Raw genomic sequence first — 25,412 nt, 5'->3', positions numbered from 1 at the left:
AGTGAGTTCTTAGAATGCAAATATTAAAAAAAGGAACATATCATTTCTGCCAAAGAGTTTTCTAAAAATTAAACCCGTTGCAACTAATGGTTTCCCTCACTTACCTTGGAGCTGCTGTTGCTGATACAGATGCGGTAGTAGTAGGAGACCTGGACGAAGCATCATGACCAGGGGGAGTGATGTTCACAACTCTAGCTACACCCTTCTCTGCTTTGGAGCAGTTTAGAGGAGATGAGTTTTTCCCACCACGCACAGAAGCTGCTGCTTTCAAGAGACTTTCTGCAGACAGTGACACTCGTTCTAATGACTTTTCATCAGCAGCTCCTGCTAAATCCTCATTGCAGGTTTCACTTTTGTCATCGTCTATGACCACTATGTTCTTGGGCATATCCTTGAACTGATATACAAGCCTCTGTCCTTCAACCTTTGCGAGAATACCCCTTTGGTAATAATATCTGTCAGGAAAAAGTACTAAATAAATCAAGTATATTACATTTGTTCTCCCCACCTCCCTACCCCCCAACAAAAACACCATGTAGAAGAGATGCTAACAGAAACATTCACTGATTCTAGTAAGAGATAAGGAGGAACTCACACTGCCTGGATTGTTCAAAAGGCTAAGAATTTGAAGTAGGAATGAAATTAGAACCTGGTGCCACCGGTCTTATATAACCTTGAGATCTGTAAAGTAGCTAAAAGCTCATTCTTAAAGGAAGTAATTTAACCTAAATACAGAATATACTACTGTACAGCTGGCCCTCCACATCCCTGGGTTCCTCATCCATGGATTTATTAACTAACCCATGGATCAGAAATACTCGGGGAAAAAAGAATTCCACCAAACAGCAAAACTTGAATTTGCCACGTGACAGCAGCTATTTCCACAGCATTTACCCTGTGTCAGGTACTACGTGTCATCTAGAGATGATTTCAAGGACACAGGGGATGTAGTGGGTTACAGGCAAGCACCATCCCCACTTCCAAAGGGATTTGGGCATCCATGGAGTTTGGTATCTGCGGGGGGTCCTGGAACCAATCCCCCTCAGATACTGAGGGACGACTGTATTTTACAGACACTGGTAAAACTTTAGTTCTGATTTACATAGGTTATAAAAACAATCTGATGTTACGTGGAAAAATTACCTAAGCCATGCTTCGTAGAAGTGAATCTGTGGTGTATATGAATACTGTCACTAAACTATGTTCATTTACAAAATACCCTTCATTAGAATAAGCCACGTGCATAACAGAGTTATGTGGGTTCCTCCAACTGACAAAACTTAAGAGAAAGTTTCATATCAAGATAAATCCATGATAATAAGTTTGCAGGAACTAAAGAGCAAATTCACAATTTGGAAACTGTATTTTGTTTGGGTTTAATTTTCTGAAAGGTGCACATTTCCCACAAAAATGGATTTTCCAATGGTGTTGAAATTTTAGCCGTCTAGACCAAACTCCTGTCTCCCCACCTGCCTCCAAATACAAGACGCTCCTCTAGAAAATCCCCCCCAAATTACAAGCTGTAACAAATAAGGGATTTTAACAGCTTCTCTTTAAATAGTTAATAGACAATATTAAGAGACATGTAAGTTTTGTTTGAAAACTCTTTCTTTTGGGTTCTTACCTCAGAGCTCGTCCCATAGTTTCATAGTTCATGTCCGGCTTGTTCTTATGCTTTCCCCAAAGCTTAGAGACAGCCTTTGAATCCACAAGCTTGAATATGCCTTTTTCTCTCTGAGTCCACTTAATATACCGGGGACAAGTATTTTTATCTTGAAGTAGATCTAAAAGAAACTCCCACAAATAGGTTGTGTTTCCTTTGAAAACAATCATAGACATTGATTAACGATTCATTAACATAATTAAAAGCAAATATTTACTTATGCTGGATAAAAAATCAATTAATTTACCACTGGTGAAGCACAAGTGTACTGAGAGTCTGTCATGAAATACTTGACTAGATCGGCAATCATTTGTACAGTGTCAAATTGTGTTGTCTAGTAAATAACAACAATTCAAGAAATAAACAGTTTGAAACAATATAAGCTGTAACACAAGGCCAGGCACAGTTATATTTCAAATGAATGATAGAAAATAATGTCTGAGATTTCAGGAGTGAAAATAAAGCGGATTGTTAAGGCATTATCAAGTCTTGGAAGATGGCTAAGATTTGCATAGAAGGAAAGGAAGGACTCTGGGTAGGTAAAAGAAGAAACTTAGTCCCAAAGAGAAGAGAGCATCACTCTTTTCTTTTCTTGGAAGGCTGGGGAAGAGTAGTGGGCAGTGGTTACGAGAAGACCAGAAGACTAAAACCAGGCTGCTGTTTTCCTTTTATTCCCTTTGTAAGCCTCTAGGTGCAGAGGTTCTTAAATTGATGAAAGAAGAAGAGAGTCCCGAGAAGAGGATCAGAATACATATGCCACCAGGGAGCCACCAGGTCATCTCCAGGCTCCTACTCAATAACCCTTTACTAGCCTCAAATCCAGATCCAAGTTACGGGCTACATGAGAAGAACCTCGAAGGTGGGAGGCTTCCACATCAAGCCACTGCTACTAGTCAATCGAAACGCTGATGTTTTTCTCCTCTAGCTTTTCATTTTCATCCTGTATTTCCCTGAAAATTCAGTCAATCCATTAACCCATAGTTGAGCCCCGTGTGCATCTCTTGACTTTAAAAAATTAACCTTCAACTTTACAATGCTATTTGTATCTCTTCAACTTTCCTATGTTACATTTGTACATCAGCATCCATACCTAAAAACTCTTAGTATTAAACCATGCATAACTTTCAACTACATAACTCTCAACTGAATCAAGATATGTATCTGGGGCATTTTTATTTTATGACCTAAAGATTATAAGAACTTATTCTGGAAGAAATTTTTGTACAACAGACAATGCCTTGCACACAGTAGGGATCTGAGTACTTCTGTGTCTACTGAATTAATCAGACTCATCAACATTCTTTAGGTTGTCTTTAAATGCTTCGCCCCAGTTCCCATCCCCAAGTTAAAATTAACAATTCTATTTCTAGTTTTAAGGAAAACAGAATTCGAAAGGGAAGCCTTCTTTATCAGACAAGGTAGTTTACTAAGTCTATGCAGACATTATCGTCATAATTTTGCAGAAGAGGAAACACTGACTGGATTTTTAATCCAGGGATGACTGTAATCACTTTAATCTTCACATTTCCACACGCTGCCAGGCTGCCTCAAGTTTAATCATACAAAACTGAAATTTTAATGAAAGGTGATTTTTGACTGGTAAAAATAGGTTATCACAAAACTTTTTTCCAGTTTTAAACATAAGGTCTTTGAATACAAGAGACACCACTGATGATGGGAATAATTTTTTAAAAAGTAGTAACTGGGACCTCCCTGGTGGCGCAGTGGTTAAGAATCCCCCTGCCAATGCAAGGGACACAGGTTCGAACCCTGGTCTGGGAAGATCCCACACGCCGTGGAGCAACTAAGCCCGTGCGCCACAACTACTGAGCCTGCACTCTAGAGCCTGCGAGCCACAACTACTGAGGCCCGCACACCTAGAGCCGGTGCTCCGCAACAAGAGAAGCCACCGCAATGAGAAGCCCACGCGCCGCAACTAGAGAAAGCCCCCGCACAGCAACGAAGACCCAATGCAGCCAAAAATAAATAAAATAAGTAAATAATTTTTTAAAGTAATAATTGTATGTTTACAGTTCAACTTTGTAATACTACTATTATGTAAGTTTTAAAGTTTTCAATATAAATTAAAAGATAAAACCTAAGATACCAGAAATGTAAAACCACCAAAGACACAGAAGAAAATAAAAGTATCCTAAATCTGTCCCAAATTGAATAAACAGTTCCTAAATAAATAAGGGTTTACTGTAACTGGATTTTTCTTTTTTTCTTTTTTTGTCTAAATTTCTTGGTAGGCTTACTAGACTTAATTTTTTTTTTACTAGAGATTTAATTTTTGCTTTAATTATTTACAATGAGATATATCGGACTACCCGTTGAGGATGGAATAAATTTGAATATGCAAATCCAAAATGTATCCAACTATTGAAAACATTCATGGAAGTGATAAAATTTTGGTTATCAGATTATCAGAACACACCTAAAACCCTTACTAAGATCACTTGAAATCAACTTACACAACAAATTATGACAGCAGAGAATGCAGAAGGCTTATGCTATTTTTGTGCTTAATGAGAATATACAAACTCTAAAGCAAACATGTTAAATTTTTGTTCTAAGATCCTTACTGACATGACTGAAATCTGCTGGTTGGAAAACTAAATTCACCTTGCATTGAATCAGTTAAGAAACGCTAAATTCACCTTGCTTCTATCAGTTAAGAGAGGATGGAGAAACGAAGTCTTAGTTTTGTAAACCTTCTTCAATTCTAAGTGACTCTCCATGAGGATGCCTGCCGTTATCCTCCAGAACCACAGCTCTTCATACAGCTGTGTATCAGATTGCAGGTAGGGCCTTTTCCAAATTCAAGCGCTTGCCCACCTCCACTCCCTGCAGTTTTATCTCAGTGGGGTAAGGACCACGCATAGATAGTTTGAAAAAGCTCCACGTGTGATGCTCATACAGCCCTGACTAAGAACTGCTACCAAAGACAGTACTCTCACGTGTGCAGGTACTAGAAGTGATTTTCCTACAAATGTACTTGACTAAGAAAAACAGCATCTCACCTACAAAACAGACCTCCCCAAATTACCTTTTCCTTCTCTGGGCTTCTTCTTTATGCCTAACTCAGGAGACCCATTGGAAATTGGCGACTGCTGGGTCTTTGGTTTACGGCCAACTGGAAATAAAAGATATTGAAACCACACGTTGAAAACAGGAAAAAGAAGCATGATAGCAGGCTTTCTGATAACATATTATTCATGAAACTGGATACTAATCTATGGATTAATATATTCAGTGTATATAAAAGTTGCTTTTAAAAGAACATGAAAAGCACTTCTGCAATTTTAGATTACAGCAGTTAGTGGACAGTAATGTCAATGTACATGGCAAGTCAGGCACTACTAACCCATTATTTACATGGTCAGAGCCTCAATTTGCTAACCTTTTCCAATAATGTAGCAATGGAAACAAATTCTAGTACAAACTTTTGTTTTCTGTTCTACAGAATTGTTAGAAAAAGCTTTACCTACCGATTGCAGAGGATCTGATAATCTGCGAAGCCCTTTGAGCTCAAATGAGGAAAAGTAAAAAATATTATTTTAAACACTCTCTACTGCTCTGAGCCAATCAATTCACCAGAATTTCAGCATAAGTTTCCCCACCTCAACGTGCAGGTACATTATAAGGATAAAAAAATCTTCCAAGCGATTACTTCGTAGGTCTAGTAGATGTCTGCGCCCTTCCTTTTGTCTCCCCTCACTTCTGCCGTAAGGCTCTCTCAGAGAGACTAGCATCCACAATGAACAGAAAAGCAAGAGCTATACTTCTCTACAGTAAAGAAAGCTTAAGCCTGAAATGTGTTGTATTCAACCCTCAGCCCTGACGGATGAATGCTGGCAGGTGAGGGGAAGCCTCAAGAAAGAGACTGGGAATATTACATATACTATTACTGATTTGGTGATCTGTCCTAACATCTGGGATTTCTGATGTCTCTGCTCTTCATTAGCAAGGATTATCTAGAGCTAAATTAAAGTGCCTTAATTTATACGTCAAAAAGCATAGTTATTATATTCTAGGATTAGAATAGGATTTCATTAAGACGTATGCTTTGGCAAAAATTAAAACAAAGTTTACTGGTCTCCCTTGTTAAAACAGAGCTTAATTTCTCAATTTAAATAATACTTATATGTACGAATCAGTCAGTTAATAAGACTGACGTCTTCACTGTCTCCTAAATTCAATCACAAAAGCCCAACTTCCTTAAAGGAAAGGTTAGCCCCAAAAGGCCCATTTTCTTATAAAGCAGCATTTCCCAAATGGTATTACATGAGAAATAGGTTATTCATCAGTAGGAAAAACGGTTTACAGTCAAATTAACTTTTAGAACTGCATGCTGTCTTCTCTTGGAGATTTACAATGCACGTTAGTATATTAAAGGCTCTGGAAATAAAAAGAAGCCTCTACTATTAAAAAATACCTACCTAACTTTGTATGTCCCAAAGGTACTTAACCACAAATGAATAATTAATGATGTTGCATGTCATTTTTAAATTGTCATTCATTAAGACCACCTATTTTCAAATACGTAATAAGATTAGTATTAAATTGGCCAATTATTTCCTGGTTTATACCGTACCGCCACATAGGCAGATCAACCTGTTTATCTAGAGGTCTTGGTTCCCTAAATGATCTCAGCTTTTCATAGTCTTTTCCCTCTTCATTTAAATCTAAAATTTTCTGAAGTATTTTGTAATAGCTTCCATAAGATACAACCAGCCGAAGGCTATAGAGGGCAGTGGGTAAACAGGGCTATTTATATGTATTCCTTTTGTTTCTAAACATTTACAGCAGGAAGTAATTCTTCCTTCTAAACTCTCTCATTCATGCCTTACTCAAATACATATTATCTATATTGTAAGAGGGAAGGTGCTCTGTCTTATTCTCCACTGGGTACCTCACGGCAAATGAGGCACAGTCCTGTGACCATCACAGCAATTTGAAACACTGCTACCTAATAAATCAAAGATAATACCATTATTTCTGAAGCAAGTTTTCCCTTATTGTTGCCTTTGATTTTTCTTTTCCCCCATTCTAAAATGTGAAGAAAGAGACAGGGAAGAAAGTGGAATTAGATGAATACCCATTTATACAGAATTTCATTTCTTTCAAGTTTTACCTTTGATTCAAACAGAAAAAGAACCCACTCAGGATGCTGAAGATGGACTGGAGCCTTGTGCCTCACCCACTGGGACCAGAGGAGCACAAGCTTCAGCAGGCGTCAAATAACAAGTGGAAACGCTCTTTACCCAGAGGTGAGCTGATTTCCCCTCACGAGTCCCTACGTGCAACCTTGGTGTTTTAAGGCCGAAGAGAAGGGGGAGAAAACTGGGCTTTTTACTTTAACGCCCACAAAAAGAGTAGGAAGGTAAGATTACGAAACATAAAGTCAGGAATAATTTTGTTTTTTTTTTTTTTTAAGGTAACCAAGTACCTAAAAGGATCAGAAAGCAGAAAAATGGGCAGTGAATCTCTGGCCTTCCTTCTGTGTATCAAGCACCTATTATAATCTCACTCTGCAGGCAACTACTTTTAAAGCTCAAACACTAACTCCTTTAAACAGTAGGAACATGTTAAAAGACAAAATCTTAATTCTTTGAGAATATCTAATTAGGATAACATCAGTCATAAATCTACACATATATTTCCTATGTCCTGTGATGGGGGGAGAAAGATACCAGAAAAAATTTCACCCAACTTCCCAGAAATGTATAAATACACTCTACCTTTCTTCTTTTTCATTGGTTCATGGCTATCTGGTGACGTAGGAAGAGGAGAGGTATCCATTGGTTCAGATTCTTCAGTTGACACCTCCACTACAGTTTCTGTAATGACATCTGGCCTCATAGCAGCATGGATAAATTCTGGAGTTGATACACAAGGAGGGACAAACACTTCCACTATAAAAAAAAGTTGAAAAATTAAAATTTCCCACCCCCATTAATGCCTCTCAATACGGACAATTCAATATTTAGTAGGGTGAGGTTATTAAGAATTCATCAAAGCAGGATAAAAACTTGAAGTTAAGGCTTATTGAATATACAATATGGTCTAAAGTATGTAAGTAAATAAATGCAAAGAAAATCGACTTGAAGGAAACGTTAATCTTCTGGGTAAAGGGGGAGATCATAAGTAGTCAACCCCCCTGCTTCACACTTTTAGATACTTTCAAGTTCACTGTAGAAGACTTTGGATTATTTTGACAATTGGGAAAACATTTGAAAATAAAAGAGTATAATAGTGAGTTAATAATTACTTTCCTTCCACTCACTCATCATTATTCTCTAACTAGGAAGAACATGCACCTGGTATAACATTAGAGTAATAAACGTACGTTTAGGGAAAAGCAAGCACAGTTCATTTCAAGATGTGAAAAGAAAACCTGCTCGTTACAGCCAAATGAATATCATCTTTCAATATTTAAAATTTTATTTACTGGAGCAGTCCCTGATATTTTGGGTCACTAAAATGGTCCATACAGATTTTCTAGTACATACAATAATGTTGCTCTGGCTTCCTTTCAATGTGCATGAATAACCAGAATATGACATTTCTATTTCAATTAAATACATACTATCATGGATTAATATACTGACCAGTATGCCCTAATCTTCTTCTCATATCCCTGAATAATACACAGGATTCCTACTCTAACTAAAAAGTACGGTTGATCTTAACATATGTTGAAAATCCCTAAAAGAAGGGCCAATCTTAACTGTATTAAGTCAAATTAACATTTGGGCATTAAAATTAGAACAGACAGACTCTCAAAGGCAGTCTCTAAAAAGGGGGCCAAAAAAAACAAAAAACAAAAAAAGGAAAACGTGCAGCCTGAAGGGAGTGTGAGGAAACACTGGAAGCTACCTCCGCCCTCCCTCAGGGAGCGCTCCCTGGGGTCACTGCCCATCTATCACTGAAGGAAGGACTGAACGTGGTCATAGGTGGCAAATGCTCCCATCTGCCATTCTCTTAAGGTTTATAATTTGCCCAGAGTTAAGGAAATAAGACATGATGGTATAAACAGCTATGTAGCAGCCATCTGTCTGTCTATAGTGGGCGTTTCTGTTTCATTTATTTTGAAAATTAAGTATTTAAGATTTGGGAACATTGACAAATAAAAATCAATTACTGCTGTCACAGGTATTTATGTATTATAGACTTTGAGAACACCAACAATCCCCTTGGATTACCAAAGACAAAAACAAAAACTTTCTTTCTAGATACGTAAAGTGACGTGATATGTTTAATATAAAAAAGAACAGTTCACATACCAGGACTTCTCGAATCTCTCAAGCAGGTAGGAGATTCCATATGAAGCAGGGCTTCAGCAGCTTCAATTGTCTTATCTGTACAGTGTGCATTACTGCTATGAACTGATGCTTCCACTGGGGGGAAAATAAGCTCTACTCAATAAAAATGCACTGAACACGGACGTTATTAAATTAAACTCTCACGTTAATAACTCTAAATGAGTCATTAATACATATTAGCCCATATAAATTACTTACAGAAATAACTTTAAAACCAAAACAACCTAGTATCTATACTTTGTAAAATGAATGTTGATTATAAAGCAAGTATTGAGATTGATTAGAAATTTCTGAATCTTATCCAAAGGAAAACAAAGACCCTTGAAATTTGAATCCTGTATCAATTTTAGGCCAAAACTAACTTGCGGGGTAGGGGAGGGAGAATGGTTGTAGATTAACAGTCCTATGAGGTCAACTGTAATTTTAATATACTGCTAAGTAAACACCTAGCAGAATCAGTCAGAAACTCGTATTTCTAAATTAATCAATCAGTTCAATTCTTACAGACCCTCCTGGTGAGTGCACCAGAGAACTTGGGAATTTTCTTCACAGTAACTGCTTTCTTCTTCAAGATCTCTCTGGACTTTGCTGGGTTTTACCCAAGAAATTTAGAAAGAAAGAAAGAAAAAAAAAAGAGAGAGAGAGCGAGCGAGCGCGCCTGTGTTTCTTTTCCTCTCCATGAAGCCTTTTCTAGTTCTACCACCTCTTGTAACTCTCTTCTAACACTTACTTTATGCTTTGCTGATTAAATTATTTGTGAAACAGTAAAGTGTACAGCAGTGGTTTGGTTTTCCAGCCTCGAAAGCTTGGGCTCTAGTCTCTGCCACTTACAATTTCTGTTACCTTAGGCCAGCAATTTAATTTCTTGTAAGGCTCAGTTTCCTCTTTCACCAAACAGGAATATTACTTACCTCATACAGTTGTGAGAATTAAATGCAGCGATTGCCTTAAAAAACACGTACAATATCTCACATATAGATAAGAACTCAATAAATGGTGATAATTTCTTATCACCATTTAAGCTCCGTGAGATCAGGGAGGGCCTATCTTAATTCATCTTTACATCTGTTATGGTTCCTAACACAGACCTTTCATATAGGAGGCATGCAAGTGTTTCTTTTATGTTTTGAAGTTAAGGACAACCCACAGACCTTACAGGAAAAATAGCAATTCAAGCACAAATTCATTATCCTAATGATATAATTAATTTCACATCCTGACTTGAAATATTCTGCTTGGTAAGAGGTTCTGAAACATGAATATGTGAACGGTGTCTAATTTGATAAATTTTTCTCAAGGTGTCCTCTTAAGGACTAAAAGAAAATACTTATACAAATTTCATAAAAGCATATTATAAATTCACAGGTTCTACAACACTAAAGATATGAATCTTTTAAAATTGTTTCCAGTAAACTTTTAATTGAAAACAACTTTTTCACTTAGTCTCAAAAGTCACCGAGTGCTAAGGCCTCGGCCTCACACACCAGCCATTTGGAGAGCGTTCACAGAAAATCCAGCGACTGCTTCACCACCTGCTGCACGTCATCCACACTCTCAACCAAGGTACCCGGTCTCTCCAGTTGCTCTTTCCATTTATGGAAATCTGCTCAAAGCTAAACAGTTCCAGAGAGGCAGCCAAACCTCTAAGTAAATCTATCTTTAGGTGACCCTGCTTACTCTTATCTGCAGCTTCACTGAAGCACAGGATTCAATCAGTCCTTCTAGCTCAACTTTAAGAAATTTACTATTAGTAAGTATAAAATATATTACCATTCTCAAGTATTTTCTTCAAAGTACCTCCCCCTGCAGTACTCACGTGCACTAAAGAACCTTGGGAAGCAGATTCTCAGGTTTTTAAAAGTTTATTCTAGGAACTTCATTCTCTTTAAAGTCTGCTTGTGTTGCAATTTAGCTGTTGTCTTAGGTACTATTAATAAACCATCCTGGGTAAACTAATTCCTTATGTAATTGTACTAAGACACACCCTAAAAACTCTACCATACTAAAGAGCTTTGAGTATTTGATAATAATACAGCAATAGAATTTTACCAGATATTTTAATGTTTTAAGTTATAAACAAAATGAAATTTGCCAACAGCTATATGTTGTGCTGCCCTGAGCTCTTAGTTTGAGGTAGTTTGAGGTATGTTTTCAAAACCATGACTTCATGTTAGTTATGTCAGTGAAAATGTTCTTGCTATGATTTCCGACCTCAATCTCCCCTTTCTCCCTAAGTTCAAAATGCTGTTTCCCTGAAATATTTTACATCCAGAGTAAAACAAAGAGAATCCACACAAACTTCAGCAGAGAATCACTCCTTTACACTTTAAATCCAGGACGAGAATATATTAAAAATGCATCAACTCCCTATGAACTATCAGTCGGATCTAATGTTCTATGTACAGTCAACAAAGGATTGTTATAAACCTGAGACACAAGTGTGAACAGAGCTCTGGCCTCATGAAGCTTATACGAATAGTTCAGAGTATCAAAAACATAACTGGACGTAAAATATTTCAAAACAAAATAAAGATGCAAAATAATTTGACAGTTTCCAAGAATACTTAACCCAATTTGTTAAAAGTGAGCTCTGTCTCTTTTTACTTGTCTTTTGTTGACGTAAGTCAACAAGCAGTTTTTGGTAACAGAAATTTAAGAAATACTTTTCCTATTCAAGTTCCCATAATTTTTAAAAACTTTTCAATATTATTTTATTCAGATCAATAATTCAAATACAATTTAAACTAAAATTCTGGACAATTCCTAAGGATAAATAGGAACATAACATTGTGCCATCGAAGTAAGCAAACTTACAAGTGAGGGCTGAGAATTCCTTACTTATCTCTTACTTAAAGCTTGATTTTCTGGTGTCTTTCTAGGCCTGCTTATGAAATTTATGGGAGTTTAAAAAAATAAGCAACTCATTTAAAAAACAAACAATGCAGCTAAAAGTAATCTGGCAGGTATCATCTTCTAGTTGCCCCCAGTCGGTGGCACTGGTCTGGTCAATATTCCTTGAAGAAATAAATATACCAAATAAATTTCCAAACTATTTTAATTTTAATCAGTGTCAAAAATTACATTTGCTTATGCCCTCCTTTACCATTGGTTCAGAGTCTTATTGTTCCATTTCTAGCTTTCTAATCAACTGGTGTTTGTATGGAGACTATTCCAGACTCACTCGACAGCTGTTACTAAATACCAAACTTGGTAATTAAGTCTGACAAGAGACATACCTCTCAGCTTTGCAGAAGAGAATGCTGGCAATGGATCTAGTTCATAACAACGTTCTTAAAAGTCAAAAATAAAAATTAACAGCAATTTAATTTGAGAGCAATAGGAAAATATTAGAAAACACTTCATTAGGTGATAGTGGTATTCCCCTACAAGCAAGACCATAAACTAATATTTACAAGGGCATCACGCAGCTACCACACCTGACTCACCACAGCTTATTCTCTAACGCCCCAGGACTCACAGTTAATAGGTGAGTGAAGAACACAAACAAACAGAAAGGTAAAAGGTCTGGGGCACTCCATCTGTATCCGTTCCCCTTTGACTTTTCTAATCTATACAGCTGCATTATAAGGTTAAAAGGGGAAAGAGAATAAAATCATTTTCTACAGTAGCGCTGTCTGATAAAAATATAACGAGAGCCACGTGTAATTTTTAAAGGTCCAGTAGCCACGTTAAGAAAATAAGCAGAAGGGGAAATTAATACCTTTCATTTAACCCAGTATATCCAAAACACTGGCATTTCAACATGTAAAAGAGGTTTACATGTAAAGAACATGTAAAGAAGTTTTTCACTGCTTCAGTTTTTATGTTTAAATTAAATTGAAAATTTGGTTAATCGGCCACATTTCAAATACTCAATCGCCACATGAGGCTAGTGGCTATGGTACTGAAAAGTACAGACTAAATAAAACTGTAACTCAGCTATTCTCAAACTTTTCTAGTCACAGGACCCTTTTACACTCATATTACTGAGGACCACAAAGAGATTTTGCTTATGTAAGTCCTATGTTTAGATACTTATCCTATTTGAAATTAAAGCTAAGAAAACTTTAAGTAATATGTTTATGAAAAATAACTTTTCTAAAACAAAGAACAATTTAGAGAGTAGCTTTATTTTACATTTTTGCAAATCTTTTTAATACATGGTAGAAAACAGTTGGATTCTCATACTTGCTTTTTCATCCGATCTGTTCTATCAAGCCATGCAGCCTCTAGAAAACTTCTGTGAACACTTGTGAAAGTGAAAAGGCAAATAATGTCTTAGCGTTATCATGAAAACAATCTGACTTCACGGACCCCCTGAAAGAGTCTGGGGAACTCCCAGAATCCCTCATACCAGAGATTTTAGTATTAAAGAACTGCAGCTGTAATTTATTATCTAATGTAATCAACAACACCCAAATTCCATCCTCATGTTTCTGTAAGTTTTAGCTTCTAAACATAAAATCACTGTGTAGGTGAACAATTATGATTCCATTTCCATAAGTACAACAGTACTTTGTCGACTTACACATGAAGGATTTTTTTTTTAAACTCTTCATAAATCAAAAACACTCTCCTGCCTGCCTCTCTACCAATTAAATTTGTCCCTAAAGGAAACTGATGTTGGATTACCCTGAATGACTCTTTACACACTGATGTTACTCTTTCACTCAATTTCTGTATGAATTTTAGTACTAATGCTGCAATGAATTCTAAAGAGTAATTTCTTAAACACATTTCCAAATAAAGTTTTAAAAAATTTATGCCATTCTTCCAATTTTATTTCAACGCATCCTTCATCTTTTCATAGCCTGATAAATTTTTTTTTCAAATTGATGTTCTTTTCAAGATTGATACCATATATTCCAGTTTATAGTAAATTAGAAGATTTTCTAGTTCAAATTTCATGATGAATTTTGACAAACTAGACAGATTTGTTCTGTCCGTAAAAATACTTAAGGCTGCATTTCCAGAAGAATTTCCCCCTTCCATTCAATAACCGTGTTAAAGTAGAACAATACTTCTTTCCTAAGAGTTACGCTATTTCTCAATTCTCAAATTCTCCACTTTCTCAATTTTCAATTTCTCAAAAAAAGGAAGAAAAAAAGTCAAGGAATGTACACTTGAGAATAAGAAGGCAGAATATTTTAAATTGACAATCTTCCAGAAAAGTCAGGCCACGTGTACACAACGCTTTCGCATAAGTATTAATAAAGTAACATTCATATTTTCCTAGAGACTAGAAATGAGCTTAATTTACTAAATAAACTATATCATAGTCTTATTCAACGTACAGACATGGCCTCAAACTCCAATTTGGTCCAAAGATTGGCAAAAGAAATTAACCCCTCCCCATTACATAACGACCTTACAGACAAATTCACTCATAGAGTGTAATGTAAAGAAATCCAAGCAAAAAGAGGACCTTCGCTTTCCATTAAATATTTCTGAGCCACCTATAGTTTCAGAGTTTTAAAAGTTATTAGGGATCACCTAGTCAATGCTGTTCTCTTACAGAAAACGAAGCCTTAAAGAGCTAGTTTAGTGACAGCTAGATGAAGATCCTTATCTCCTGACTTCAGGGTCAAGGCTCTTTCAAGGCTCTTTCTCAGTCGGACACCATGTTGTCAGTGAAAGTTTTATAAAGTATATCAAGTCTTTACCACAAAAAATATTTTGTATGTGAAAATGATTTTTAGTAAATAACCTTATGTATTTCATTCTTTATTCAAACGCCTCTGACAGCATACATGTTGATAACTAAAGCGAAAGCTGATGGCTAAAGTTGATAGTTAAGTCTCTGAAGGGAGGAAAATAAAAGCAAAACTATATCCTCTAGCATCTTAACGTCTAACAGTAATGGAATTCTAAGCGCTTTATACTTACTTAGAAACAACAGTTATGCTAACAATATTCAATTTAAAGCTTATCTCCTCTAGAAGTTTTCCTTAATAGCATTCTACACTTACCAGGAACCCATACAGCAATCCCTGTAGTTATATTAACATTTATATATGATACAGATTTTCATCTGTCTCCTCAATTAGACTAAATCTTCGTGAGCAAGAATTACGTCTAACACTTGATGACTTCCCTCAAGGGAATGAAAAGATACCATTAAGTCCATATACAAATACAAACCTTACAAACATTACCCTCCCAACATCATTGGCAATTGGCAGCAATAAAAATTTAGATCCATGATTCTTCATTTTCTGGGCCACCTTTCCTCCTCCACTTTTAACTCACTGAATAAACCTTGGATAAACCAGCAAACCTGTCTCAAATTTCCTTCTAAAATAGGGTTTATAAAGGAACTTCAGATTACACGAATATGACTTGAGAAAATAATGTGAAAACAATTATATGTAATATGTATTCTTTACAGAACATTATAATCACAAAGGAAATTTCAACTGTAAGGTTTCTATGTACTAAGGAAATGCAGTAGAACGGGAAAACTTAAAAAACAAAACCCTGATCAAAAGAAGATAAAACGTTTGTATTTTTGAACCGTAGGCTGTCTACATATGTTAAACTGGGTATATGCATCCACTCCAAGCAAAATATCTACAGGTAACGTTCAGTTGTGACGATGATTGCGAAAGCTTATATGACAAAAATACCTTCTCTTGGCAAAATTAAGCCCTCTTACCTTTACCTTTACAAAATTCTAACTGCGTGGAGTAGTCTAAGGTTCTCACAACCACTGGGAACATTTCCGGAAAGGTCCATGTTCAGCACTACTGACCCAAACAATCCATAAAGTGTTGTTAGTACCAACAATATAAAGCCCAAAATTCCATCTCTTAATTCATACAGTATTAACGGACTGAACGTACACCAAGAGACCAAGTTCTCATTGTGCTCTGCCTCCTTTTCCCTAATATTTAAGTTCTTGCTCTAATCAGAAAATAACTGTCAAATGCATTTTAATCACTACTCAGTGAACTGTGATTTTTTTCTTTGGGACCGTGTAGCGTTCTATTTTACAGATTAAGTTCTGTTAAGGGTACATGTAAGTTTATGATTTCTCCCAAACGAACTGAATCACAAGAGTTTCACCAACCAAACGACTAACTCCCCAACCTAAAAACAGTGGATGGAAAACAGCCGGTAAGATCCTTTACAGCAATCCTCGTCGGTGACTCTTCCCCATCTTCCAATTCCCATCGATGGCGATATGAAAGAGAAGCCAGGGAAAGGAACACTGACGCTCACTGCAGTAGGTAAACCGTACTCAAGCTCCGCTACGCCGACTCAGGGCCCTCGCTGCGCTGTCTGCTATTAAGTAAAGCCGCTTTCTCTATGTAACTTAAGTCCGTGCCCTTCCGCTGCAGCAGTGGCGCCGCACATCCCCCACCGCCGCGGCCACTTCCGTGTTTACACTCCTCTTCCCTCCAATTCCATGCGTACATTGTCAGCTTCACTCCCGCCCAATCTTCATTGGCCCGCCGCGGGCCAGGAGTCCCGCCCCCAGAAACCAACGCTCTTATTCGGAACATCGCAGCGAGCGGATAGGAACCCGAGGCCTGTCAATCCCAGCCGTTCTGTCCTCTCCGAGGCGCTTCCGCTGTGGTGGGAGGCTTGGGGGGGAGGGGGAAAGGGGGCAATTCCGTGAGGAGACTTCCCTGGGGCCAAGACTCCCTCCCGCCCGCCCCGCTCCTCCACCTTCACCCGCTGTTTACAAAAATAAACGTTCCTCTCTGACGCCCCAACGCTCCAGCGCAGGGGTACAAAACATACTCCGTGTCTTTCCCATCCTCCCCCCTGAAAAACCCACCCACGAGGCAAGGGGCATAAGCCTACTTCTCCACAGCCGCCCACTGAACCAGGAAAGGGAGGCGGGCCCCCGAGAGCAACACCCCCCCCAGGCCACTCCACGTTATTAAGGGACCCTCTCGAGAACCGTTACTCCCGAGCCCGCACAAGGTGGGGATGTGAGGAGGTGGGTCAGAGCAATTTTTTGGCGGGTATCGGTCTACCGGACGTGGCCCGGCGCTGCCTCGTCCGCGCGGAAGTCCAGGACTTGCGGACCAAGTCTGAAAGGAGAACGGGGCGGGGGTGGCGAGCGTCCACCGGAGAAGCCCGCCGCCCCCGACCGCGGGCAGCAGCGGCCTCTGCGGCCAGACAGCGTGGCAGGCGCAGCCGGGAGACAACAGCCTCACTCACTTCCTGGTTCCTCGGCAACTGGGGTGAAGCGCACAACTCGTCCGCCCCCGAGTCCCCAACTTAACTGCGGCTCGGCTGCCCGGCACCCGCTGCCAGCGCTCCGCCCGGCAGCCGCCGCCGCTGCTCCACAAACCCACCCTGAAGCGACAGCGCCGGATTTGAGGCAGGTTACTCTCCAAGGTGATCACTTCCTGATTCGTCGCCTCCATTACTTCATTCACAACCCCCCTTTCCCCCGGCCGCCCCGGTGACCGAAGGGGACACCGGACCCCCTGCACTGACCGCCACAGGGGAGCCACCCCGCCCCCTGTGCACCCCTTCTCCTGCTGCACCGATGCACGGGAGGAAAGTTCCCCTGTCCTTACCAGCCCGGATGAGCAGATCCAGCTGGTTCGTGGGTCCCTCATGCAGAGACGTCGCCATGTTTATCCCGGGGCTGGAGCTGCTGCTTCACATTGACTTACACCGTGAGCAGCGGCGGCAGGGGAGGAGGCGGAACCCGCGGCCGGAGACACACGCCGTGCGGCCGACACACACTCACGCACTCGCACACACTCCGACGCCCGGATCCTTGCGCGTCCTCCGACAGGAAGCCGAGGCCGGCCCGCCTCCCGCCGCCGGGCTGAGAAACCCCACCACCTAACGGCAGGGGCGGCGGCGGCGGCCGCCTCGGCTGGCAACGCGATCCTTCCGCCCCGCGCCCAGACAGGAAGTCCCGGACGCCCGCCCCAGAGAGCGGACGCGGCCCGCGGCGCGCAGGACACCTGAGGCAGGGAGTCGTCCCGGGGGCCGCGGCTGGGACGAGGCCCCTCGGCAGGAAGACGCACGTTTCACGCTCTGCGGAAGAGAAGTCTGCAGTCGTCCCCACGCTAGAAGAGAGCCATTAATCAAATTTTCCTTCTGGAAGAGCTCTAATGCCCAGTCCCGCAGCTGGGACGGAAAGGTGGCTAATTAATTAACTTGTTGGGCCGTGTCAAAGTGTAAGGCTGCGTGTAAGCCGTTCACTTGAAAGCGCTGCGCTGTAAAACAGGCATACCAACCCCAAAAGTCATACCTACGAAATGTTACCAAGGCTTTATGGGACAAAGTAAGGGGCTTCCCAACCACTCTCAGGGACCGACTTCGCCCTCTTCCCTCTACAGAGGTATGGAAAAGCACACTAGACAGGTGTTTATTAGCAAACAGCACATGCCAACCTCTGAGAGATGAGATTATCCTCCCCCAGTTGGCTAGCCATGAAATGTATGTACCCTCCTACATTTCTATTTGGTTCGCTCGGAAACAAACGAACGTATTCACTTATATCATCTACTTTTAAAGATCTTTTTGATAAAACTAACCTTATTACAAATAACGTACATATTAAATACAGTAGACGCGGGAGCTAGATTGCCGTTTAGTGACTATAGACTTACTGACAACACAGGAAACCAAGCCTATGAAATGACCCAGATGAAGCTTCATTAAAACAAACACAAAAAATGCTTCCCTGGGTTCAAAATTTCATAATATAAAAAAAACTGAAACAAAAGGTTGCCTATAGTTGTTTCTCCACACAACGTAAAACAGTGCCTCCTACAGAGTAAGTGTTCAAAAAGTTATTTGCTGAATAAACACAAAAAAGATTTGGTCGTTACAAATTTTAAATAACAAGGTGTAATTTTTATGACTTAACTTGAATGAACTGTGATGATAACTAGAGAAAAAATGTATTCCAGGGGTAATATCAATACTATATCGTTTTACAAATGTTTCCCCAACATGTGCAACTTCAGAGTTGATTCCACAGCCCATGGCTTTGCTTTTTTCATTTCTTCTAAATACTCATTTATTCTTTTGGGCCCTTCCCCTAGCCCTACCACCATGATCCCCACCTTCCCAAAAAAGAACCCGTATGCCATTTCCAAAGTACAGCCCCCCTGAAACCAAACAGGGATCTCTTCCTTGTGTTAGGTAAACTTGCCACCTATTAGACAAAAGAAACTGTATGACTGGTAGCTTTTATTTTTTATTTCTAGTCAATTTAAAATAAGGACCATCCACTGACCCGCAGCATCATAACCTGAGATGGCTTCCAGGTGAGAGGATGGTGAGGCACGCTACGGGGCTAACTGCTAGCTTTAGGCAGAACACTGAAATTGACAGCAAATCTGAATGTCCCCTCTTATCAATCATAGATATTCGTGTATTTAGAAAGGAAGAGAGCAATGTAAGCCAAAGGTGTGTTTCTTCTGGAGGCGACAGCTTGACCTGGCTCCAAAAGAAGCACTCTTCTCACTGTGGGAGTCAGTTTGAAGCCTGACACATAACCTTTACCTCACTCTTTGCTTCTTGAGGGTTAGCTTTTAAAGAAAGATAGCGGTGTGTGTCTGTGTATTTCACTCTCGGTACATCTTAATTATATGGACTCATATCAGCCTTCTATTTTAAGTTCCAAGTGAACAGAAGCTGTATCTATTCCTGCATAATACTTCACAGTTAGTATATACACATATATAGTATTTATGCATATGTGTGTATATATATATATATTTATAGAAATTAATGCAGAAAGGCTGGGAAATATTCCTATATATTTAAAGCTCTTATAAAAACACAATTCCCTGGGGTTTAATGCAATTCTGTCTTGCTACTATAACTAGGCTTTCAAAAGCCACCAATACTTTTTAGAGGCTAGCAAGCAAGGTGAGGCTGCTGCTGGAAATATAAACTGGTACAAACTTTCAAGAAAGCAATGAGCATTATAGATCAAGAGTCTAAAGAGGTAAATACCAATATATACTGATCTAGGAATTTCATTTCCAGGGCCTAGCCTGAGGAAATAATCAAAAAATGCAATGGATTGTTTTAATAAAAACATGTTTGAAGAATTTTTAACATGGTAAAATATTAAAAATATAAATGTGGCAGGATTAAAATATACAGTATGTCCCCTACATACAAATGAGTTCCGTCCCGAAAGCGTGTTTGTAAGTCCAATTTGTTTCTAAGTCCAACAAAGTTAGCCTAGGTACCCAACTAACACAATCAGAGGGCAAGCTGCAATTTCACTCACGTCTGACACTGATGCAATGCATGTTCGCATTTTTGAAAGTTCACAACTTGAAGGTTCGTATATAGGGGACTTACTGTATATGCATTTCTTCCACACAATATGACTCAAGCCATGTAGTATATGTGAATATATGTGTACATAACATGTATATGTGTGTATATACACACACACACACATCAGCATTTCTCAAGTCTTCAAGGTTAAGCAGAATTTTCTCAAGTACTAATGAGCAGAATTTTAAAAATTGAATAAGACTAGGTAGGTTAGCCTGGTGGATACCTTAGAGCATATTCTGCTAATAACATTACAGAAAGGCAGACTCTACATCAAAGTTATTGCTGTGATCTAGTAGGTAAATAACAGCTAACTCTTATTGAAATAAAAGCCACCAAGATAAGTGCTTTACCTTCATTTTTTTCACTTATTCCTCTCTACATTCCTGTAATAGATATTACTATTGTGCTCACTTTATAGATGAGGAATCTTGACGAAGGTCATAGTGTTCAGGAGAAGCAGAGCCAGGATTTGAACCCACGAACTCTAACTCTAGAGCCCTTCCTCTCAAACACTCCCCAAGCACCAAAGTAACAAGGCCTGTGTATCTGCTATGATGCATTTAGTACCTACTGATTTTCTTTTCTGAAAATTCTTTTATATTCCTCCCTTCAAGAGGTGGAATCTAATTCCCCTCTCTCCCTTTGAGTGTAGGCTGAACTTAATGACTCACTTCTAACAAAGAGAATAGAGCTGAAGTGATGGTGTGTGACTTCAGAAACTGTCTGCTTGATCTCCTGCTTTGGGTCACTCAGAGGAAGCCAACTGCCCATTAGGCAAGGAACAGTGGCATCCTGCCAACAGTCATGCGACCGAACTCTCTAGGACACAAACCCTCCAGCCCTCATCAAGCCTTCAGATGATTCCAGCTTCGTGAAAGATCCTGAGTTACGAGCCATGCAAGTAAGCCGATCCCCAATCCTTAATCTCAAAAACGATGTAATACTGATATAATGTTTATTGTCTTCAACTGCTAAATCTGGGATGATCTGTTAATCAGCAAAAGATAATTAATATAGAAGAAAGGAGCAGTTTAAACTCCCAACTTGTCACATTTCACAGCTTAGATAAAGAAAGAAGGGTAGAGTTTAAAAATGACCTCTTTAAACTACAAAGTCCTGAGAAGTTTTTTCCATGTCTTTCTTCATAGTCTGAGCATCAATTCTTTCATCCTCCAGCCTCTCCGTTTTAAAAATAAGTAAGTCTTCAGAATATAATCATTATCATTAAAGTCTAATATAACCAAAAATAATTAGATACCCTTGGCTATTTGAATGATTTCATGGTCCTGTAGTAACCAAGATGGAAAAAAATTTTGAGAGATATGTAAATGTCCAATTGTTTCCAACACCATATAGGTTTTAAATGTTTTGACTTATAGCTTACTCTGGTTATTTCCTTTGTATTTTTCCTTTATCTAGTAAACAGAATCATAAAAGGTTATGGTTGAAGAGATGCCTACACACAACATCACCTAGAGGTTTTCAAAAAAATAAGGAAGGACCTGAACATCATCATCTCTTTTCCTGACTACCATGAATTAAATATATTAAACTTTAAAACCAAATATATAACTGTGTGCTCTATCAGATAAAAGTACCAAGGTCAACAGGCTTCAAAGTTTAAAAAAAATTACAGGTAGGAATCAAAGGGAGCAGACATTCTACCCATTTAATGTTATTTTCCTATAGTTTGGGAGAAGGATGCCAATTTCCTATTTTAGTAATGACAACTCTTTAACCACCAATGGTAGAGTTATCTGAGAATCACCGATTTAATCCAATGCCCTAATTTTACACATCAGGAAACTGAGGCTCCAAGAAGTTAAATAATTTAACCAAAGTCACATGGTATATATCCCACTATTTCAAGGTTAAAAATTCTACAAAACAATCTTCTATAAAACTTAGAAGTTAAAAATGGATGAAAACTTAAATCCATTTTACTATTACTATATTTATATAAATTATAAAGTGGTTGATGTTTTGCTTTTTAATGTCAAAGCTAGAGCAATGGTCAAGAGTCTTTCTGAGAAATTAAGAAAAAAATGGAAAAAAAACTTTGAGCAGTGAATGGTAGGAGAACAATAAGAGGGGGTCAAACAGTCTGATGCGGCTGAACTAACAGTGAAACTCAAAGCTGGGGTATGGTGTGTTGGGCATGTTTAGAAGGAAAGAAAAGGTAGGAAAACTAAGGTCTAAGAACAAATATGTCTGTCAAGGACAACAAGCTGGAATCAAGAGATTTAGGGCCATTAAGTAAAGCCTGGTTCATCGATACTGGAAGACAGACGACAGATGCAGGAGCGCAAGTCTACAGCTTTACAAAGAGAAAAGATGGACTATTTCCTATGTTTTATACTACTATATGTTTAACTCACTCTTTTCAGTTTTTTATACTACTGATTCATTTTATTTAATAGTTAGGTTTTATAAAATGTTATTAAAGTGAAGATGTTTGAATCCATGGTCACATATTCATTCATTTATTCCATAAATAATTACCCAGCACTTACTTTGAGCAAGTTTCTGTTGTAGGCACCTATTACTACACCTGGTGGCACTGAATTACGTAAAAGGAAAAAATTAAGCCTTCTCAATTCAGACAGAACCCACACCAAGTGTGAAATTCTCAGCATGATATACAAAATTGCTTATACATGAAATTAGAGTAGCAGTGGGTACGTGCTACATTTTGGACCACCACCCAGCAGAGTTAAATATTTACATGTATAAAAGCCTTCATAAGGCATGGATTTTTAACAGGGGGTTCACAAAGGCAAAATTTTGTTACCAAATGCATTTTTTCTGAGAAAGAGGATCACGACTATTCTCAGATTCTCAAAGAGGTCTATGACCCCCAAAGTCATTTCATCATAAATTATCTGGCCATATGCATTTGTTGACCATAAAAGCCCGATGATGACTGGGGCTTCCCTGGTGGCTCAGTGGTTGAGAGTCCGCCTGCCGATGCAGGAGATGCGGGTTCGTGCTCCAGTCCGGGAGGATCCCACATGCCGCGGAGCGGCTGGGCCTGTGAGCCATGGCCGCTGAGCCTGCGCGTCTGGAGCCTGTGCTCCGCAACGGGAGAGCCCACAACAACAAAAAAAATGTATGCCAAAAAAAAAAAAAAAAAACCCTATGATGAGTAAGGATCCAGCATGTACCATTTTTGAAACTGATAGTTTGGCTTAGGTTCACATGTTTTCCTCATTTTACTTAACTTATCCCTGGGTCAAATTCTCCTTGAGCTTGTTGATTCTTCACTTTACGGTTTACACTGAACAAAAGCAGCCACTCCTAGAAGACTATCTGTCGACTGAGTCTTGCAGCTAGTCTTTTCTAAATGGATGTCAGATTCATTTTTTTTTTTTTTTTTTTTTTTTTTTGTGGTACGCGGGCCTCTCACTGCTGTGGCCTCCCCCGCTGCGGAGCGCAGGCCCCGGACGCACAGCCTCAGGGGCCATGGCTCACGGGCCCAGCCGCTCCGCGACACGTGGGATCCTCCCGGATGGGGGCACGAACCCTTGTCCCCTGCATCGGCAGGCGGACTCCCAACCACTGCGCCACCAGGGAAGCCCTGGATGTCAGATTCAAAAAGCATTTATTAAGTACCATATGTGTATGACACCATACAAAGTGAATTAAAATGGTTAATGATCTATTTTAAATAACATTTATAACAAGTGATTTCAAGGGCTTGGGTTCTTTATTATCATTAGGGAATGTACAGTATCTTAAATATTCTGGAAATTTTTTTCAATTCCTGTGAAACTTTACAAGGGCTAATGCATGATTCTTATTTAGCATGTTTATGAAAAGATTTACAATGGAGTTCTTAACTAAAACACATTGCAACAGTAAGTCAAATTCTATTTTGATTGATTCTAAAAGGAATATTCAAATTAACTAATTTCTTCCCCTCTTACAATATAGCTTCTGCACCTATCCACTGAAAAGTTCTTCAAAGGTCAACATCAGCTTTTTTTTTTTTTTTTTTTTTTTTGGCGGTACACGGGTCTCTCACTGTTGTGGCCTCTCCCGTTGCGGAGCACAGGCTCTGGACGCGCAGGCTCAGTGGCCATGGCTCACGGGCCCAGCTGCTCCGTGGCCTGTGGAATCTTCCTGGACCGGGGCACAAACCCGTGTCCCCTGCATCGGCAGGCGGACTCTCAACCACTGCGCCACCAGGGAAGCCCAACATCAGCTTCTAATTGCCAAGCCCAGCGATCTCTTCCTAGTTTTCGCCTGACTCTACCTCTCCAAACAAATGAAATTATTGGCCACCCCTTATTAAACTCCTTCCCTTCATATGATTTTCATGACAATAAACTGTCTGGCTTTGTTTTGTTCCTATTTGTTTTTTTCCATTGACTTCGCCTACTTCAGCACAACCCTCAAATGTGACTGTTCTTCCAAAGCATGAGCCTTGGCCACTTTCTCTCTTCATTCTCCACTCTCTCAAGAATGGTAGTTAGTATCCATTCACCACCAGGGCTTTCAATATGACTTCTGAACTGCATCTCTAGGCTTGACTTATTTTTTTTTTTTTTAGTGCTACATTCTAATTTCTAATTGTACGGTAAACGTCTTTATTTGGATGACCCACTGGTACCTAAAGGTCCGTTATCTACAAATCTCCTTTCCTCTATCAATAACATCACCTTCATCCCAAGCTAGAAATCTTGAGTCATCTGTGTTCCTTGTTTAGGAAGTCATCTCTTGTACAACTTTTGAGGAGGATTTTAAACGTATGTAAAATTACCAAAATATATATATATATATATATATATATATATATATATATATAACAAACAGTCACGACCCCCGTATCCAGAACAAACAACTGTTATCATTTTGTCATCTATACTTGAAGGTGCTGTTCTTCCCTAAGAAATAACACATTACATGTGGAGATAATAACATCGTTGAGAACTACCAACAGTCCTCATCCACCATTCTATCTCTCCAAAGAAACCACTATCATGAGCTTTGTATATATTCTTCCACTCTATGTTTTACACTTTTATGTTTTCACATCTGTGTACATTTATGCATGTGTGTGTGTGCATGTATCCCAGAATGACATACAGTAGTACTCTGCATGCTTTGGGTACATAAATGACATTATACTACATATG

The 25,412-nt window shown here is 39.1% G+C and overlaps 1 protein-coding gene across 17 annotated transcripts in view; it reads right to left on the bottom strand.

Annotated features, from left to right (window-relative positions):
- Positions 1–25,412, bottom strand: part of ELF2 (E74 like ETS transcription factor 2) — a 92,408-nt gene that overhangs the window by 1,912 nt on the left and 65,084 nt on the right. For 3 of the 17 annotated variants that reach the window (XM_079920559.1, XM_079920550.1, XM_079920554.1), the window contains 6 exons: positions 8,953–9,066; positions 7,408–7,581; positions 5,155–5,193; positions 4,713–4,799; positions 1,625–1,817; positions 105–455 (listed from right to left, as the gene is read on the bottom strand). In XM_079920559.1, coding sequence (XP_079776685.1) covers positions 105–455; positions 1,625–1,817; positions 4,713–4,799; positions 5,155–5,193; positions 7,408–7,581; positions 8,953–9,066 — 958 coding nt within the window. Of the gene's footprint in view, positions 1–104; positions 456–1,624; positions 1,818–4,712; positions 4,800–5,154; positions 5,194–7,407; positions 7,582–8,952; positions 9,067–12,227; positions 12,246–15,646; positions 16,045–16,080; positions 16,578–17,528; positions 19,491–25,412 lie in introns of those variants that run through there. The other 14 variants (XM_079920560.1, XM_079920557.1, XM_079920563.1 and 11 more) reach the window with 13 other exon arrangements.

This window comes from Stenella coeruleoalba, assembly GCF_951394435.1.
Source record: "Stenella coeruleoalba genome assembly, chromosome: 4".
Taxonomy (NCBI): Eukaryota; Metazoa; Chordata; class Mammalia; order Artiodactyla; family Delphinidae; genus Stenella; species Stenella coeruleoalba.
Note: the sequence above shows the minus strand (reverse complement) of the source record. Positions and strands in the feature narration are given on the sequence as shown.